Here is a 20,539-nt window from a genome sequence, read left to right on the forward strand (position 1 = left end):
TTTGCCGAAGATCATATAAATAACAAGTGGTCAAGTTGGGATTTGAACCCAAGCCATCTGGCTCCAGAGTCCATTGTCTTTCTATAGTGATGAAAAGTGCTGAAAGGTGTCTTTGTACATCCATAACCTCCATCAGTTTGCCCCGCTAGCAACCACAATTAAATACAGTCTAGCTCCCACAGGCTTCCAACCAGAGCAATGTCCCCAAACCTTCCCTGAGGACAAATTTGGGACATGCCAGTGGCTGCATGTGGTCCTAGGATATGTCCAAAGCTCAGAGAATTTGGAGGTTCCAGATGCCAGGGTTAGGGGACAATAAACATAGCAAACATTCCTCATATGACACTTACCATGAGCTGGACTCTGTTCCAAGTGCTTTTCATGCGTTAACTCGTTCCCACCTCACAGGAGCCTGATGAGGTAGGTGCTAGGGATCCGCAATCCCTTATCTACAATCCCCCAATGCAAAAGTGGTCTGAAGACTGAACGATGTTTTGTGTGTTTGATGTTAGAACTAAATTGGCAGCAATAGCCCCTCACATGTGGCTGCTTGTAGTCTTAATTTATCCCATTTGGTGTGAATATTCAGACATGTCACTGCAGAGACGTTAATATTTGTGATTTTGTAACACCCACTAGGGGTATTATATAATATGTGGCATTTGCATGGTATGACCCTTTGAAATTCTAAGATCTGAAATGCACCTGGCCCCGATCATTTTAGCTAAGAAAACTGTGGACCCGTATAATTGCCTCCATTTTACAGATGACAAAAATGAGGGACAGAGAAGGATGGAGTTTCCCAGGATTCCGTACAGTGTGATTCTTATCCGAAAAAACGGAACTCCTGTTTGACAGCAGTGATGATGACGTCAGGGATGTGCGTTGCGACAAAACATGAGCTGTCTCCCTCCAGAGCAGGCGACCCACAGCTGGAAGGAACGGAGGTCTCTGGGTAGGGTCTGAGGGCAGTTGCTCAGGATGTAGGCGCAGCCCCCAGGCATGGGGAAAGAGTAGCCATCCAGAGTGTAGATGTGTGGTAACCCAGAGGCCCAGCAGGTTCCCCCTGTGATGGTCCCCTGCCCATTACTAGAGACAGCCACTATCTATTTATTTATTTATGGCTGCGTTGGGTCTTCATTGCTGCATGGGCTTTTCTCTAGTTGCGGTGAGCAGGGGCTACTCTTTGCTGCGGTGCGCGGACTTCTCATTGTGGTGGCTTCTTTTGTTGCGGAGCACAGGCTGTAGGCGCGTGGACTTCAGTAGTTGTGGCACTGAAGGGCAACTACTGAGCCCACTGCCTCTCAAGGCAGTGGGCTCAGTAGTTGTGGCGCACGGGCTTAGTTGCTCCGCGGCATGTGGGATCTTCCCGGACCAGGGTTTGAACTCAAGTCCCCTGCATTGGCAGGTGGATTCTTAACCACTGCGCCACCAGGGAAGTCCCAGCTGCTATCTCTGATTTGGTCACAGACATCATTTTGGACCCAGATACAGTTTCAAGTTCTGGTTTCCCCACAGCCACAGCCTCTAAGCTTGGTTCAGTCACTGCCACGACCTTGAGCCCCGGCTTGGCCACTAAGGCAGTTTCTGACCCAGATCAAGACGCTATCTTGGATTTGGACTCTGGTTCAGCCATGAGCATGGGCAGGGAGACAGGTGTAGGTGCTGGTTCAACTACAGCTACAGATTCAGGCCAGGCTCCATTCACGGCCCCTTGTGCAAGCCCCAGCTAAGCCATGGCCACAGGTAAAAGCCCTGGTTCAGGTGTGCTCTCAGATCCTGGATTGGCCATTACCAGGGTTGAGAGTTGGACACTGTTTTGGAGTCCCTCAGAGATACCGAGTTGGAACTGGACATGGTCTTGAATCCATATGTGGCCTGTGTGCTAGGCACACACTTAGCCTTGTGCTTTGCAAAGGTGACATGTGGTCCCACTGGAGCATGCATAGTCCTTATAGGAGACTGGGAACGGGAGTAGCATCATTAGGGAAGACGCTAGGAGGGAATGAGATTCCATGGGAGGGTCCACAGCCTCCTCAGTCAGAATATCTGGAGATGAGATGAGGCGAGGACGCCACAGAATTGAATCCTGGCATTTAATCTTATCCCTGACCTGCCTCCACACCCTTGGCATCCAGGCTCCCTGGCATTAAAGACTCAGCATTCAGAAGCTAATAGGGTTCCCAGTCTAAAATGAACTGGGGCCCATATCAGCGGAAAGAGAAGGGTGGGGCTGAGGGACAATACAGAAATGATCAGCACAGCCTGGGTGTAGAATAGGACTTTGATGAGCGGGCGAGCACAGGCTTCATCTAAAAACGCCATATCAATTATTTAAAAATATCTGTGCCCATAAGTCCAATCACATCTGTAGGTTGATTTTGGTCAGTGAGGACTTGCAACGTGCCCTGTTAAGCAGCCTTAAGAAGTGTGTGTGTGTGTGTGTGTGTGCGTGTGTGTGTACATATCCTGTGGGAATTAGAGACATATATCCCCCCCTAATTCCCAGGGAGGGGAGTTATTTTTTCATAGCTGTTAGTTCATGAAGTTAGCCATCTACAAAGTGAACTTTAAAGAAATAACCTTGTTTGTTCTGTAAGGCTTTGCACATTTTCCATCAAGATGGGATATAGAGTATTGGTGTGGATTAGATTATGAGCTTACATGTCAGCTCCCCAGGGTAAGGGTGTTGTCTATGTCGTTCATTGTTGCATCTCCAGTGCTTAGGACAGGCCTGGCCTGAGGTAAATATTTTTAAAAATATTGAAAAATAATAACAGCAAATATTTACTGCATGCCAGGCACTGTTCTATTAACTCATTTTTTAAAATGCCATAAAATCTTATAATGTTGTTGGTGTTATTACCACACTTCAGAGAGGAGAAAATAGAGGGTCAGAGGGTGAAGTGATGGGCCCAGGATCACATGACTTTAAGCAGGATTTGAATCCAGGTCTCTTGGCTGCAGAGCCTGGCTCTGAGCCATTATGAATAAAAGAATTGAAGTCCATGTCTTCGTTTCTAAGAAACCCCAGCCTTTGAGTATCCCTCACTTTTCTCTCATCTTCCTGTTCTCCTGTTGTTTTTCAGGACAGAAAGAGATTGGATGGTAGCTCCTTATTCCAGCGTTACGGGAAAATCCCGATTCCCATAGCATAATTCAGGACTATGGTCAGCATCCGGTTACACTGAATCTGCGTGGAGGGCCGCGTTCTTGGTGGAGAGGCACATCTTCCTTAGCATCCTGAGCGAATTTTGGGATCACAGCTGCCACCTGCTCCGTGTGCAGATTTGGGTGGTGATTTCTTGACCTCAACCTTCAACCGCTTCCTATATAAAACGGGAGTAATAGAAAGATCTGCCTCCACGGTGGCTATGAGATTTACATTACATAATGTACATATATATAAAAGCACGTATCACTCAGCTCATAAGTCTTGACTATAAGTCTTTGTGAGGCAGTACAAAAAGCAAAACAAAACAAAAAGGTGGTTAAAACCTTGTGCTCTGGAAGCAAGTGGACTGGGGTTCAAATCCTGGCTCTGCCACTTTCTTTCTGTATGAATTTGGCAAAAGATTTGAATTCCAGCCTTTCCCCCTCCCTTCTCCAGGAAAAAAAAAAGGAATTATTACAATATTAGTATAGAGCCTACCTCAAAAGCTAGCAGGAAGGTTAAACACTCAACATTAGCTATTATTATGTTATCCCATCTCCCACCCCATTGTTCACATTTCATACTGTAATAAAGAAAAAGAGCGTGTGACCTTCAGCAGTAACTTCCTGTTTGAGCCCAGTGCCTGGAATACAATGTGGTGCACATTTAACAAAGAGAGGAGATGAGATCAGGGAGGTAATGGGAGCAGATCCTGTGGGGCCTTATAAAACACTTTGGATTTGCTGGGAGTGAGGTGGAATGATTGCGTGGGAGGTACGTAACTTGAATTTAGAAACTCTCTCTCTGGCTGCTATGTGAGCAAGCGAATGTATTGTTATGATTTTCTTCGACCCTCATCCCCAGAAATCCCATCACGTGCCCACCTCCGGACTCTCTTGGGCCCCAGGGCTGCTCACTCACCGCCGGCTACCCACCGGCCTGGATCCGGAAGCCCCCGCCATGGGCGGTGCTTAAGCTGAACACTCAGAAGGACGCCTCGCGCGTCTCCAGGCTGTGCACCGCGCTGTGCCCGCGACCCGGTTCTTAGGCCAGCTCGGTTCAGGCGAAGCCCTGAGCCGGGGCTTGGCTGTGGCCAGAATGCCGCCCGTGATGCGGCTCAGGGCCGGTGGGGATGAAGCTCCAGTGCAGGTTGGGCAGCGGCCGCCGGTTGGGAAAGCCTGGCAGCTCCTTGAGCGCTAAACTTAGACTGAACGCGCCCATTGGGAGCCCGAGAGAAAAGAAAGGATCGTAGGCGACGCCGCCGAGGTCCGCGGCCCCGCCCAGAAAAAGCACCTGCAGACAGACGGGCCGAGGAGCGCAGCACAAGCGAGCGCACCAGGTCCACGTCGAAGTGCAGTGAGGAGACAGGGCGCAGAGCCTGCGCTCCTCCGGCGCCGCCTCCTCCACAAACGTCCGCCGCCGGGGCTGCCAGCCGCCAAGTACACGAGGTCTCGGGGCCCGGGATACGCCAGCGCGAACGGAGGCACGGCGTAGACGGGGCCTCAGAGACCCTGGGACAGCAGTTTGGACACGTGGCCACAGGCCTTGTCTCCCACTTGCAGGCAACTGTGACCAGTCAGCAGCACGACGGGATGAGTGGCCACCACGCAGGTGCTGACAGGTCTTCTGAACTCTGCAGCTGCAGTGCCTGGAAAGGCTCAAGGTGTACGAGGAGGGGCCGGCGGGCAGCGTGCTTGACTCCGTCCAGCAGGACCCGCACGGGAGGCTTGCGGCTCAGGCACGTTGGCCGAGCGCCTGCCACCATGGCAAACTCCTTGTGCGGGTCGTGGGGCTGCAGCGACGGCGTCACCACGACGTAATGGGTACTCAGCAGGTGGCGCGGAAGAGCCAGTGCCGTGTCCGGGGAGGCGCGCCTACTCGCGGTCATCACTGTCACTCCCATCGGCCGCGACGCCTCTAGAGGCACCTCGCTGCCCGCCGCCTGCCGCGAACCCACGCAGTGGTGCATCGGGTGCGCCCTCAGTAGCACCAGGGGCCCCTTGAGCGGTGGCGACACGTACAGCCGGAAGTTGGCCTCAGCGCCGGTACTCCAAGAAAGCCATGATGATGTCATGGCCCTGGAAACCTACAAACCCAGCCCCTGGGCCTGAGGGAACCGGGAGGGGATAGGAAGGAGTCAGCATAATCCGGTGGATTTTGAGGCCAAACACATTATATTGTAATCCTGACTCTACCACTCCCTGGCCATGTGAACTGTGGGCAAGGTATTTAACCTCTTTGGGCCACACTTGCCTCATCTGTAAGAGGTAGTGTTTAGCCCACACTTCACAGAGCTATGGGAAGATTAGACGAGATAATATACGTAAAGGCCACGGAACAATGGTACATAAACATTAACTTAAAGTTGCCTCCATTGGGCCGTCGTCCCAGAAAGGCCTGACTGTTCCCCTTCCCACAAGCAGTTTGGCCAATTCCTTGTCACAGAGTCTGCCCAAATAGTCCTTTGTCCCAGCTGGCCAGGGCCCTGTCCCAAGAAGCTCCACTGTGGCCAATCCCCTGTTGCAGAACTTGCCAGGCAGCCCCCCCAACCCCAGACGACACAACCAGTCCTCTGCTGTAGATCCAGGCCAGCTCACCAGCCTTCTGCATCTCCCATGGGTCACTCACCCCATAGGAAACTCAGGGCACCGAGGCACAGCGGGGCAGGTGCTCACACACGGGGCAGCCACGGCTGGAGAGGGAGTGGACAGATCCAGGCTAGTCAGTGCAGTCTCTCCTGCCAGTCTGTCCTCCAGCCCTCCTACTGCAGGAGTGGAAGGGGACACAAGAGGAATCCCAGAGAAGGGTTTGGACCTCCAAGCCCCAGGAAAAAGGCAAGATTGGGGATCTCACCTGCCAGGAGCTAGACTGAGGCCGGGCACATTGTGGGGGCATTTATAGTTCCAGATGCCTGGGCCTGGCCCTCAACACTCTCCCAGGGTCAGCAGACTGCGGTCCCCATTAACACTGGCTCCAGCCTGACCTGGTGCCATGGATCATAATGAGGCCTAATTATGTGGGCGGGGTCAGGGAGAAGGGGCAGACAGAGAGCGGAGGGAGAGGGATAGAGAGGGAAGAGGGGAGAGACAGAGATGAGCAGAGACACTCAAAGAGGGAGAGGAAAAAATACAAGAAAATTACAGGGAGATGGAGAGATGGGTGTGGGGAGAGAGACAGGCAGAGTAAGGAATGTAGAGAGGGCTGAACGTGGTGGAGAGATGTAAAGGCCAAGAGAGACAGGAAAGATATTTCTTCAGAGGAGGGCCTTCGAGTGTGGAGGAAGTGGTTGTGTTCGGAGGAGGTGACGGCTCCAAGTTTGAGACAGAGGATTACAAATCAGGGGCTGGAAGGGAGCAAGCAAGAATACCAGGGCTCCTAGGAGGAGAGGAGCAGGGCTCCTGAGCCTGCTGAGGAGGGAGGAGCTTCCGGCTTGGACTTTTGGGATCCTGGGAAGGAGGGCGCCAGGGTGCCAGGAGCCTTGGGGATTCTGCAGAAGGAGGGGGATAGAAACTGGTTTTCTGTGTGTGAGGGAGAAGGACTGGGGACCTGAAGGTGGGGACTGGGGCCTGGACCCCTAGGACTGGAGCCAGGCGGGAGAGGACACCATGTGCCCGATGTGGAGGTCTGGAGGATTGGGGGGTGGGGCTCCCCAAGGGAAGACAATGGCTTCCAGTCACTCCCATCCTCCCAGAAAGTCCTGAGCCGGAGAATAGTGGAGCCGCACCGTCCATGGAGGATCCGGGAGGAATGGCAAGCCTGGGGCTCTAGACAGGGAAAGGCAAGGGACCTTGGATACAGTTTCCAGCCCCTCCCTCCCTCAGGTCCCAGGAGCCTGCACCCCTAGTCCCTTTCCCCCCAGAGCCCTTGCCTTTGGTGGGAGGAGTAGGGGGAGAATTCAAGAAGGAACCGACTTTCTTTCAGTAGCTTCATTTCACACCTGCTTAAGATCCTTCCCAGGCTCTTCATCACAAGCAGAGGAGGTGAGGGAGGGCATAGGGATCAAGGTGAGGGAAGGTGTGGGAGTATAAGGGTGTGGGCCTTTCAGGGAGCAGCGATCCCTTCCAGCCTGAGGTGGAGAACATATGTGCTAGACATTTTTTTTTTTTTCTGGTCACGCCACGCGGCATGTGGGATCTTAGTTTCCAGACCAGGGATGGAACCTGTGCCCCCTGCAGTGGTAGCGTGCAGTTTTAACCACTGGACTGCCAGGGAGGTCCCTGAACACATGTGCTAGAGATGGAGCTAGGCAAGGGAGCAGGGGAGGGGGCAAGGCCTGTGCCGCCAGGCTGAGCAACTGGGACCCTGTCCCGGGAACCCTGGAGAACCATGGAGGGTTCCATGCAGAGGAGGGCCAGGTTTGGCTTTAGGAAGACTCCCTGGACCAGAGAGTGAGACTGAGGCCAGAAGCCCAGGGGGAGGAGATGAGAAGCCCAGGGGGAGGAGATGCAGGGACCCAGGTGGATGAGGCCAGAGCTAGAACAGGATGGGACCTGAGAAGGGAGGAAGGGGAGGTGGGCGGGCTGTTCAGGAGGCTGGGTGGGGGTTGCCCTGAGACAGGACCCGGGAAGAGGGGCAGGTGTGGGAAGCAGCTGAGGCCAGTGTGAGACCCGGTGTGTGTGAGAGGCCTGGGGGATGTCCAGGAAGCCAAGGTAAGCCAGGCTCGGGGTTTAGGAGAGGGGCCAGGGCCGGGGACAGCGATGTGGAGGGCCTCAGCAGAGAGGGAAAACGGGGGCATTGGGGTGTGTTGGGGGTGATGCCCCAGAAAGAGGTGAGTGGAGAAGCAGGAAGGCGGTGAGTTCCCAGCCCTGGGGACCATAGCATTCAGCACTGTGGATGAAGAGGAAGTTCCCAAAGAACTGATGTTTCATCCAGAGTGAAGTGCACGCCGGGGGTTCCACAGAGTTGAAGCCAGAATATACCGAGAATAAAGTCCTTTGAAGTCTCACGTTTTATACTCTAAATTCTCATCAATTTTGCATTCACCTCCATCAGTCTATGCATGTGAGTTCTCATATAAAAAGATTTTCAAGTACTTACCAGTGACACCCTTTAACCTACCCTTGTGTACTCCCCTCCCACCCTCAACAGTGAAAATCTTCAAGTGAAAATGAAGCTCGGGGTTCAGCCTGTGACTGTGGAATCTCCCCAGCCAGTCTCCTGGTACACTGGGGTGTCTGTCACCAAGCATTCAAGGCTCTTCAAAAGCCTAAGCAGTGGCCAGACACTCCCAACCCCTCCTAAGGCAAATGAGCCTCCCACCCTGACCTTGTTCTGTGCGGTGTACCCCTCCCCACCATAGATCTAAGGTCCAAACCAGATCCTGCCCCTCCCGTGGCTCCAGTGCCCCTGGCGTGGAGTCGCAGTTCGTAAGCCTGGCAGCAGGCGTCCGCCCACTTCTTAAGCTCACCTGTCACCGTCCCCCCTTCTCGCACTCTGTGCTCCAGCTACACAGAACTTTGGCCAGCTCTCCAATGCACAATCCTCTCTCTTCCCTTCCTCTCTTTTGCATACGATGTTCTCTCTCTTTGGAAGACCCTCTCTTCTCCCGGCTCTCTTTGTATATCCTTCAAGTGTGCAGGGCCCAGTGCAAAGTGAAAACGTGGAGTCCCTTGTTCAAATATCGTTAAGAATTTCATGATGGTGACCGCAGGGCATCAGCCTAGCACAGCGTCCTTTTAAACACAGGGCACTGGGCGACTACAGCCAGTGAAGCTGCCATGAAGCCGGCCCTGCCTTCAGGAAATCTTGCATTCTCCCCACCTCCCATTCCAGGCTCAGTTAGGAGCCCCTTCTGGGCTCCCAGAGTCCCTTGGGCTTAAACAGGCCCTAATCATTTTTGCCTGTGCTTCCCCCATCCCAGCCCTGACCACTCTGAGCTGCCACTGTTTGGTGAGTGTTTACTTCCTCCACCAGACTTGAACTCTATAAGGGCAGGATCTGGGGCTATGTTGGTCACCACTGTGTTCCCAGCATCACTCTGCACAGGTCAAGGCAACACTGAGCTTTGATACTTAACCTTGCTTTTGTGAGGCATGATCAGGGAGGAACCAAAGGCTGGAGCCATGCCCAAGTTCAACCTAGAAAAGAAACATCCCCTTTCTGAGGACCCTTTGTCTGATTCTCCCACATATGTGCCCAGGTAAAGAGCTGTGAAGGCTTGGCATTAGCTGAGGCCTCTCCAGGGATCACAGGTATGTCCAGACACTCAGGGCCTGTGGGGGATTAGCCACACCCGGACACATGGGTTGGATCTGGTAGGACCCAGACAGGGGAGAGTCCTGGTATCAGGACTACAGTGTCTTCAAGAAAATGCTCCAGTAGCCTGGAGCTTTGGCCCCAGGAAAGCTGGTCTCAAAACTGTGCAGGGCATCCTCAAAGCCAGATGGAAGAGGGACAGTGGAAAGAGTAGCACTCTCTGAGCTCAGGAAACTGGTGGGCTCAGCCAGGCAATGTTGGACAAGCTACATTTTAACTTTAAATTCCACACACGTCACCATTTGTCCATAGTTGTATTGTTTCTGCCTGGGGGTGGGGGATGGTCCAGGCATCCTGTGCAGGAGGCAGAAGGGGACCACGTTAGAGGGACCAGCCTGCCCCCATGGGCCTCCTCCCACCTCCGACTTCTGAATGTGTAATAAGCTACCACTGGGTGTGTGTCCGCCTTCTGGGCCTGCATTTCCTGTGTCCACATTCCCCCCGACCAGCTATGGCCTCAGTCCTAGCACTTGAACCTAGAAAAGGTCCTTAATTCCTGCACTACAGGGAAGTCAGCTCCCTCTTCTAAGGAATGGGTCCTCGGATATCAGAGACCTAGGCTCTACAACTCTTCTTCCCAGTCTCTGCAATCTAGCCTGAGAACAGGGTAGCTGGACAGTGGTCCACACTGTCCCCTTCTGTGTAGGGGATGGAGGCCTCTGGTGAGATAGTTTCAAATCTCTGAATCCATCCACTTCAGGTCCCAAACTCGTCCGGCCACTTTTCGGCCCGGACCATCACCGTAGCCCCCTCCCTGGTCTCTGTGCTTCACTTTGTCCTGAACATGCAAACAGAACTGCCAGCTTCCTTGAGATCAGGGACCACTACTCTCCTCATGGCTCAAAACCCTCCAAAGGCTTCTCGTGCCACTGAGAATAAAACCCAGGCTCCTCCAAGCCACCTACAGGGTCCTGCGTCATCTGCCCCCTTCTGGCTCTCCAGCCTCCACACGGCATCATTCCCTTTATCCTCACCCCACTCCAGCCCCCTGGCCTCCTGCAGTGCTGTTCCATTTGTATGGAATGTCCTTTCCACCCACTGTGTAGTTAACTCCAACCTGAGCATCTCAGCAGAGGCGTTACTTCCTCCAGGAAGCCTCCTTCAACCTTTCTTCCTGGGTCAAGTCCCCTGGTTATAGGGTTTCACAGTTCCAAGGCTCTCTCCTGCCTGACCTGTCTTGTCACCATACGTGTTTACACTTGTTAATTTGACCCTTATTTCCCCCACCAAATGGTGAGATATGGGAGGGCAGGACAGGCCTGTATTTGTTCTGTATTGAATCCCTAGCACGTTGCACACAGTGGGCACACAATGAATGGTTCAGATTTTAAAAGGAGGGTTGAGGGATGGCGCACTCTGGCTCCCCCTCATGGCAGAAACTGGTATTTTGTAGCTTGGCGCTAGGAATCCATCCCATCCTCCCACCCCCTGGGCCCTTTTACCCAAGACACCTCGCTCTCCCTGATGGCTTCACCTGACCTCAGCCACCGAGGGTAACACACAAGAAGAAGAAGGAGGACTCCGGATGCTGCTGGAGGACTCAGGAGTCAGATCAGGTCCCTGGCACTTAGGTTGTTCCCTTGGCCGACGTAGGATCATTTCCAAGGCCTACACCCATCTAGAAACTTCGCCAGAATCTAGGATGTTATCCCACGAGGACAAGTCAAGCGAGCCAGATCACGAGAACGGCCCAGCCAGTCTTGGGCTCCCTTCACCATGCCCCTCACACATCACTTCAGAGAAGAATGACAGGACCCGACTTCCCTCCACATCTCTGCCTCTGGACCACGACAGGTGGGCTGAAGTCAGGGAGCGCCATCCTCTTACTGCCCATCCCATTCCTGGATCTCCAGTGAGGTTCAACATGTCCAAGGCCCAGGGTTTAGTCCTGCCAACCTCCAGGCCTGGTGTCTGAGTGGGGGAGCCTAGAGCAGACCTAGACTGAGTGACGACCAGCCCTGGAGAGACGTGGGGCAGAAAGGCCCCGATCAACCTGAACCAGGCCCTAGACCCCGAGAATCACAGGGTCTACACTCCCTGTCCACAGTTTCTTCCCTCCTCCTGTCACATCAGCTGGATTTGGCAACCGCCCACCTGATCCCCTAACACTGCTCTCGCTGAGGTCACCGCAGCCTTGATATCATTAAACACAAGAGTCACTTGGGTCTGACTTGCCTGGTTTGCGTCAATCCATCCCTTCACCTACTGCTCCTAGTTAGTCTTTGTTTTTTAGTCTAGGGTTTTATTTGCCTGTCCCTTAAATATGGGGAAATTGGTGGCCTCAGTTCCCCATCACAGCTGACAGAGGCTTCATTTCTGTCCCCAGTTCCAGTCTTAGACCAGGGGTCCTAAGGCCTCCTGGCTGCCACGCCTTGGTGGCATGCCGATCCTCTGGGCCCCCCCATATCCACCAAGTCCCAGAGGCACTGGTGGTACAGTGGTGAGCACAGCTGCCTTCCGTATCCACCAAGTCCCACACTGGCCTCAGCATCTTCCCCAAACCTGCCCCTCCTCCCCGGTCCTGTATCAGGGCAGCTCCACTGTCTCTCCCCTGGCCAGAGCCCTGGGCCTTACCCTGGACACTTCTCTCCCCCACAGCCCTTCAGCTACATAACCCATCCACTCAGCTTCTTGAATGTCTCTCTCACCCACCCCCTAGTGCCCTCCCCCAGGCCGGCTCTGGTCCAGCCTTGTCCTCACCCACCCAGGTCCCTGCCCTGGTTTCCCCCAGGCTCCCAACCTCAGTCTTCTCCTCTGGTCCACCCTCCTCTTAATGGCTAGAAGGATCTTCCTAAAGCCCAAACCTGACCCTCTCCCTCCCTTGCATAGACTCCTCCGTGGCTCCCCAGTACTATCAGGTTAGAGTCTGAGCTCCTCAGCCTGGAGGTCCTGAACCTTGCCCCCCCTTCCTGCCTCACTTCTACCACGGCACCCCCAGTGCCTGGCACTCCCTAAGCCCTTGCTTGGGCTGTCCCTCTGCCTGGAACACCTTTCCCACTGCTCTTTGCCCATCTATCTCCTTCAGACGTCATTCTCAGATCACGTCTCCTTCATGAAGCCCTCCCTGACCACACCCTGGGCTGAGACAGGCCCCTTTTCTGGGCTCCTGCAGTCTCCTAGGCTTCCCTCCTCACCACGGCTCTGCTCGCTCTGAGCTCTCACTGTCTGAGGGGCAGGGCTGGGGGCTGCCTGAGGCATTGCAGCATCACCCAGCGCAGGGCAGGCCCAGAGAGGACACTCAAGGAACGTCGGCTGGTTAAAGGAATAACCATCCTCGGCCTCATCCAGGGACTTCAGACAGAACTGGGGGGTGGTTCTCTCCCCAGAGGGGGCATCCCAGCTCCAGACCCCTGAACGATCCCCCAGCCCCAACAGACAGAGACAAGGGCAAGGGCCCAGGCCCAAGCTTAGAAAAATAGGACTTTCTTGTTGTGTCCCGGTGCCCGCGACACCCTCCCCATCAGAGTTTTAAAAACCGTGAGCAATTTGGTGAGTCTGAAGCCAGGTCCCACAGGGTGTCCGGGTCCTGCTACCCCTGGAGCCAGAAGGGCCATAGAGGTGGGCGCGAAGCTAGGGTCCCGTGGGTTCATGGCTGGGCCCCCAGGGCTCACAGTCCAGCTGGACCACGGTGTGGGCCCTGGGTGCGGCCGGCTCAGGAGCCGGCGGGGCCAGCGTGGGGCCCAGGGCGCCATTGGTCTGGGAGCAAACGCTGCTGACAGGCGCAGGTGCCTTGGTCTTGCCCGGGGGTTGGCCACCGTGCACCTTGTAGCGCATGAGCAGCACGAAGATGAAGACCAGTACCGAGGCCACGATAACACCACCCAGTGCGATGATCATAGTGCCGCCCAGGAAGGGTGCGTGCGGGGCCCCGCAGGGCCGCAGCGCTGGCTCAGTGGAGAAGCGGTGGCAGCCCACAGGCCGTGTGGCTGTCAGCCCCGTGGCGCCGTCCTCGTACACGGCTAGCACACACAGATCGTAGGTGCGGCCTGATGCCAGGTCCGTCAACAGGAAGGAGCTGCTGTCAGCTGGGATCATCCTGGAGGGACAGACAGGTGGGAGTCAGGCCTCCGGCTGCCCAGTACCCACCCTGCACTCTGCCCCAACCCTCCGAGCTGGAGGATTTCCCCCCAGGCCACTGTCTCATTTCACCCTAGCCCCTGAGTTCCCTGTAACCACTACAGGAATTCCCTTTGGTCTGATACCCACCAGCTGCCCAATATCCCTCCGTTCTGTTAGCCTGTTTCACCCGAGCCCACCCTCTCATTTTCCCACTGCTCGAATACCCATGTGATCTCCCTGTGGCCTTAACGCCCAAATTCCCTCTAGTGCCGCTGCCCGCTTCCCCTCTGCGCTGCTGCCCAGCTTCCCGCTAGCCCCACTGCCCCCCATGTGGGGTTTCATTTTATACCCCACTGCCTGGTTCCCATCCTGCACTGCCCCCCAATTTCCCACCAACCTCCAAGTTCCCTCTAGCTCTGCTGCCCAGTTTTTCTCCACTCTCCTGCCTGACTTCACGCTGGTCCCCCCACCCTACTCTCCCCTAGCTCACTGCCCGAGTCTCTCCAGTTTACCCCATTTCCCGCCAGCCCACCACCGAGTTCCCTCCAGCCCTACTGCCAGACATCTCTCCAACTCAGCACCCAGTTTTGTTCTAATGCTGTCTGGTATCCCTCTAACCGGATGCCCATTTCCTTCTAGCCACACCCCCCCCACGCCCATCCAATTTCCCTCTAATCCCACCTCCCAGTCTCCCTCTAGACCTTCACCTAATTTCCCTCTGCTCCTCTGACTTTCCTCCAGCAGGTGCCTGGTTTCCCTTTTCCAGCTGCCTGACCTTCCTCTAGTGTTAAACCTAGAATTCTCTCTAATCTAACCACCCGATCCCCCCATACTGCTGATGCCCGATTTCCTTCTAACCTGCCAATGACTGTCCCCCAAGCCCCGCTGCCGCTGCTGTGTTATTATTACCACACCCACAGCCTGCTTTCCAGTGAGTCCTGTCATCTGGCTCCATTTTCATTAAACTGATGTGCCTCAGTCATCACTGCTGAGTTCTTTTCCTCCCTGTTGCCTTATTTCTTTCCACTTCTGTCCCCGATTCTCTTTTATCTCTCTAGCCTGGTTTCTATTTATCCTTATTTTTCCCATTCCCTTTTACCCTCAGTACCCAATTCCACTATATTTCCTTTTGTAGCGTGGCGCCCTGTTGCAGATTTAACTTGTTTTATAATCTGTTTTATTCTTAAACTGCTTTAATGAGGGAACTCCATGATTATCTCTAGGAGGGTGATGATCTAGGAGAGCATTTGTCCCGTCCCCTGACAGGCAAGGTAGATAGGACTTGTGTGATTTTCAGGTGTGGGCCCTCCATGGAATCTACTGAGTACCGCTGTCTACGAAAGGGAGTGGAAAAAGCTCGTTGGATTTCCGGGACTGAAAAGGAAATCAAGTGACTATCTTTTGAGGTTTGGGCTTCTGGGGAGGCACAGGGAACCCAGGTACTGGGTTTACAAGGTGAAGACCCCAGGCCTTGGGAGGCCCAGTCCTCTGCAGCCAGGTGTCAGGGACTATACCCTTGGCCCAGCCTGGCAGTGAGAACAGGGAGCCATCCACAGGCATCCATGCAAGCCTGGACTTGGGCGAGATGTGTCAGCACATCTGGATGAGAGCCCACTAGTGACCACATGTGGCCACAGCAGATGTTCCATGTGCTCTCCGGCTTGGGGGCAGAAGTTACGTAACCCGCCTCTTGGAGTGCGTAAACCCCAAGTTTTGTGTTTGCAACAAGAGAAGGGAGAAGGGAGGCCCCAGCAGTGGTCGACTGAACATTCCTGTTCACCCAGAGGTGGAGCTTGAACTAGGTTTAATTTGATTTAGAAAACCAAAAGTTGAGATGTCACCACGTTGGAACTCCAAACACATGGAGCAGGTCGCACCGCACAAACGCAAAGCCTAATCTCTATGTAACGTCCTCCCCCGTTTTCCTTTTAGCCTCTGGTCTGAGTTCCTTTGCAGCCGGGCTGCCTCACTGCATTTTTCCCATGATCCGTGTACTCTCCCGCTTGATCTCTTTTTCCTCCTGCAGACTGGTTTGAGTCTAGCCCTGTCATCTGGAAATACACGGCTTCTCTTTACTACTTAAGTTGGTTTGTATCCCCTCAACTTTGCCCCTCACCCCCAATTATCTTTTTACTCTTCTGGCCTGATTAGTATTTATTCTTGCTGCCTTCTTTCTTTTTTACCACTGTTGCCAGATTTCTTTTACCCTCTCTGCCTGATTTCTTTTACCTCTGCTGTCTGATTGCCTTTGTAACCTTGCAGCCTCATTTCCAGTGCTGCAACCTGGGGTATCAGTAGGTGTTCCTCCAGCCCTCCCTCCACCTCGCTCCCCCACCCAACCTGCCCGCCGCCTGGACCCTGCACCTGTAGACGAGGATGTCGTCGGCTGAGCTGTTGTACTGGATTTGGTACATACGGATGCCTGGGATAGGCCGCTGATCTGGCCACTGGACTAGAGCAGCTGTGGCCCCATGCTCAGTCACCTGGACGCCACGGTCGGTAGGGGGCCCTGCGTCAGCCGCCTTGGAGGAGGCAGAGACCGAGGCAGCAGAGGGCGGGGTGAGGGCATCAGGATCCCCGTCCCGCGGGGGGTCGCAGCTTGTGCTGTTGGCTAGCTGGGGGGGCGGCGGGGGGCCCACGGTCAGCTCCACAGCAGCCGTGGCCTCGCCAGCTGCATTGGCCGCGATGCAGGTAAAGATGCCGCCATCGCCCGGCTCGGTGACCAGCAGCTCCAGCGTCCCGTTAGGGAAGGCGCGAGCTCGGCTCGAGTTGCCCAGCAGCCGGCCCTGGGGTGACACCCAGCGCACACGGGGCTCAGGGTCGCCCACTGCCCGGCAGCGCAGGGCGGCTGGCCGACCGGCAGGCACGGCCAGGGGTGGCGAACGGTGTGTCACCACGGGGGGCTCGCACACAAACTCCTCCTCACCCACAGCCCAGAAGTAGCGGCCACCCAGGGCCGGTGGGGAGGCGCAGGCCTCGAGGTCGTCCTCCCGCGCCAGCCGCCGGAGCCACACCAGCTCGCAGTTGCAGTGCAGGGGGTTCCCGCCGAAGGCCAGCACCAGGGCGGACGCGGGGGAGCCGCGGGGCCTGGCCAGCAGCGGCAGGCGGGAGAAGAGTGGGTCGGGTGGGATGGTGGTTAGGCGGTTGGAGGTCATGTCCAGCCGTGCCAGCTTGTGCAGGCGGGAAAAGGCGCCGGCGGGCACGGAAGCCAGTAGGTTGTGGTCGAGGCCCAGCGTGTTGACGTTGCCCAGGCGGCCCAACGCCTCCCAGGGCAGCTGTTCGAGGTTGTTGTAGGAGAGGTCGAGGTCCTCGAGTGTCTCAGCGCAGTCGTCCAGGGCCCCAGCCGCCAGCGCTGCCAGCTGGTTGTTGCTCAGGATGAGGTGGCGTAAGTTGACCAGGCCGCGCAGCTGCCCCTCACCCAGCGAGGTCAGCCGGTTGCCGTCCAGGTGCAGAGCGCGCAGGGCGCGAAGGTCAGCGAAGGCGCCGGCGGCCACGTGGCGGATGGTGTTGCGTGACAAGCTCAGGTGCAGCAGGCCCGTCATGTTGGCCAGGTCACGGCGCCGCACGGTCGCGATGAAGTTGTCCGCCAGGCGCAGCTCGGCCGCCCGGCGGTCCAGCGAAGGTGGAACGAACAGAAGGCCTGCCCCCGGGCACAGCACGCTTAGGGGCAGGGACTGTGTCTGGCAGCGGCAGCGGCGGGGACACGGGCTGGGTGTGGCTGGCTGGGGTGGAGACGAGGCGGGGGCCAGCGGCAGCAGGCAGAGGAGCAGAGGGAGGACGGCCATCGCGGGCAGGGGCGGCCTGCAGGGAAGAAGGGGGGAGTTAGGGCGGGCTGAGGCCAGAAGTGGTGGGGGGGGCTAAAGGGGGTTGGGGTGGTCTGAGACCAGAAGAGAAGGTCACAGAGCAGAAGACTTGGTCAAAGATGGTCAGAGAGAGGACTGGTCAGACAGATCAAAAGCCAGAGGTGACGGTCAAAGACTCAGAGAGATGTTTCCCGGGGGAACCCAGGGAGCAGAAATGTGCAAAGATGGTCAGAGGGAAGGGAGGTGATTAGAAACAGTTAGCGACAGTCAGAGAACAGGATCAGCAGTCAGGGTGGGTAGAAGGTAAGCCAGAGAGCTTTAGACGTGGTCAGAGAGATACTCAGAGATGGTCAAAGAGACAAGAGTTGGTCAGGGTAGTGGGAATGACTAGAAGTAGCCAGACGTGACCAGAGAAGAGAGGTGGTTAGAGATGGTCAAGAAGATCAGAAGTGGACAGAGAGGGGAAGTGGCCAGGGGTGGTCAGATCCAGGAGAGATGGTCAAAGATGGTCCAAAATGGTCAAAAGGCAGAGAGGCAGTCAGAGAGAGGAGGAGAGGACAGACATGTCAGAGACAGCTGGACATGGGACAGCTGGTTAGGATGATGGGTGTGGGGAGAAGTCATCAGAGAGAGGAAAGGCAACCAGAGATGTTAGAAATGATCAGAGAACACCAATGAGCAAGAGAGACAGAGAGAAGAGAGGTGGTCAATAAAGGCCAGGATGGTCACAGACTGGCAGCTGGAGTCAGGAGTGGGTGGAGGGCAAGAGAGATGGTGAAAGATGGTCCGAGAGAGGAAAGGCGGATAAAGGAAGTCAGAGAGGAGAGATGGATGGAAGCGGCTGGAGAGAAGAGTGGTAGAAAAAGAGGTCAAAGATGGTCAGAGACAGTCACAGGTCAAGGCTTAGGGTCAGGGGTAGACACGGTCATGAGAGCTGCTGAAAGATGATTAGAGAGCGGTACCTTGGACAGCGATGTCAAAGGTGGTCATTGAGTGAAACAGTAGACAGAGGTGGCTGGAGAGAGAAGCTGTGGACAGGGGGGTTAAAGATGATGATCAAAGACAGAAGTGGCAGACAGAGATGGTCACTGAGAGGAGTGGTGGCCAGAGGTAGCCAGAGAGAAGAACAGTGGACTGAAGTGTCAAAGATGATCAGAGAGAGGACAGGTGAATAGAGACGGTCAGTGAGAGGAGAGGCAGAGAAAGGAGACTGGAGAGCGGAATGGTGGACAGGAGAGGCAGCTGGAGATGATCAAATAAGACAGATGGTAGGAAGACGCTGGAGAGCCGGCGGGGGGGGGGAGGGGGTGGTGGTGAGTGGGTCACAGACCTGGAGATGCCATCAACTGGGGAAGAGGAGGTTAGAGAGAGGCAGGGCTGGCCAAACGTCCAGAGAGTGTTTGAAGCAGAGCAGGAGCTGGAGGCAGACCCTTGTGAGGGGATATCTGTTTCCTGGGGAAACTCCAAAGGTGCCCAGGGGAACCTGGTAATCCTTACCTCCACCCCCAGTCACAAAGTTCCTCCCAAGTCCCTCCCCACCGTGGGGTCTCCCAGTAGTCTTACCTGAGCTGGAAGCAACCCCAGGGAGCAGAGTCCTCAAGCTCCAAGGGGGTCAGGGGTCTGGAGGGGGTGCCTGGTCATTCCTTCCCCGTCCCCAAGGCCTCTGCAGAGGGACCGTCTGTTGTGTCTCAGCTCAGATTTGTGGCCACGGAGTCTTGATACTTTGATAGACCTGGACACTTTGGGTCCTAGATCTCCAAATACTGGGCCCCTAAGGGTCCAGTTTTAGAGACCCAGGCCCCAGTTTGGGTTGCTTGGAGTCATGGTCTCCCAGCTCCAGTCCTGGGATGCTCAACAGTCAAATGGAGAGTTTAAGCTCTGAGTCCCAAGCCCAGTCTTGGGATCCAATACTGGGGTGCTGGGTTCAGATACTGGGGCTCTGAGTCAAGATTTGCCCCAAATTTCAGTATTTGGGTTTGCAGCAAGGACTTCAGGCCCAAACTCAGGTTTAGGCCCTTTGGAATGCCAGGGTTCAGATCTTGGGATCTGAGGCCTAAAGTCTCAGGGTTGGGGTCCCAAATAGGGGGTTCCACTGTATAGAAATGAGAATCCAGTCCCAGATTTCAAGGTCCCAGGCCCAGAACTCAAGAGTTCAGCTCCAGATCTGGGGTTTCAGATGCCAAATCTTGAGGTTCAGGCTCCAAATCTTGGGGTCCATATTCCAATTCTTGGGGTTCAGGCTCCAAATCTTGGGGTCCCAGGGACTGATGTTGAGATTTCAGCCCCAGATATTGATGTTCAGGCTCCAGGTCTTGGGGTCCCAGCCCCAAATCAGGCTCCCAGGCTTGGGCTTCCAGATCTCTGGAGCCAATCTCGGGGTGCAGGCCCCAGATTTCGGGGTGCGGGTCCTGGATCTGGGGTGGCGGCGTCCCGACTTGCTTCCCGGGCTGCGGCGGGGGCTGGCCCAGAGGGAGGGGGGCGGCTGCGGTGGGGGCGGGGGGGCGGCCAGGCAGCCCCGGGGGCCGGGGTGGGGCGAGGCCTGGACAGACACGGACACGCGGGGTGGGGGCACCGCAGCACAGGCCGGGGCGCAGGGGGGAGGGGCCGCGCTCAGAGACCCCTCCCCCGCCGGGGCCGGGGCGGGGGCCGGGCAGGTGCGGGGCAGGCGGGCCGGGTCCGGGCGCTCCCGCGGCCTCCTCGCCGGGAACCCAGGGCCGTGCGCGCGCCCGTGCTTAAAGGCGCAGGCCCCGCGCGCGCCCGCACTTAAAGGTGTAGGCAGGTCCCCTCCCTCAAAGGCGCGCCCCTGGCCTCACCTCTCACGGAGTCGTTCTGGCTTTGCTTCGGAGGGAGAATCCTTGGATAAAGAGACAGTCAGAGAGATAGAGAGAGACACAGAGACTGAGACAGAGAGACACACAGAGATAGCGAAAGACAGATAAAAAGGCAGGCTTAGATTGAGGGACAGAGAGGAGTAGAATGAGAGGGAGGCAGATAGAGAGACAGAGAGATAGGAAGGGACACACATATTCAAGGAGAGATGGAAATACAGAGACGGTGACAGACCCAGAAAGAAAAAGAGAGACAAGAGACAGCACAAGTTAGAGATCGAGATAAAGTCAGAGAGACAGAGAAATGGGAGAGAGACAGAGACAGAGACAGACTGACCTGGGGCAACTCAGCTATGAGGATGGGTACGTGTATATATGTGTGTGTCCAGGTCTCATTCACAGCCTTGAATGTGGTTCTCCACCCCAGAGCCCCCGGCCCC

The 20,539-nt window shown here is 55.7% G+C and overlaps 1 protein-coding gene across 1 annotated transcript; it reads right to left on the minus strand.

Annotated features, from left to right (window-relative positions):
- Window positions 1-12,845: 12,845 nt before the first annotated feature.
- LRFN3 (leucine rich repeat and fibronectin type III domain containing 3) lies at window positions 12,846-19,548 on the minus strand. Its single transcript, XM_082677149.1, has 3 exons — window positions 18,835-19,548; window positions 15,833-17,269; window positions 12,846-13,445 (listed from the first exon to the last, which is right to left on the minus strand). Exons 2-3 carry the CDS (start codon window positions 17,251-17,253, stop codon window positions 12,980-12,982), a joined length of 1,887 nt encoding a protein of 628 aa, XP_082533275.1. The 5' UTR covers window positions 17,254-17,269; window positions 18,835-19,548; the 3' UTR covers window positions 12,846-12,979.
- Between the last annotated feature and the right edge of the window lie 991 nt (window positions 19,549-20,539).

The sequence above is a fragment of the Grampus griseus genome (assembly GCF_964374135.1).
Source record: "Grampus griseus genome assembly, chromosome: 19".
Lineage (NCBI taxonomy): Eukaryota > Metazoa > Chordata > Mammalia > Artiodactyla > Delphinidae > Grampus > Grampus griseus.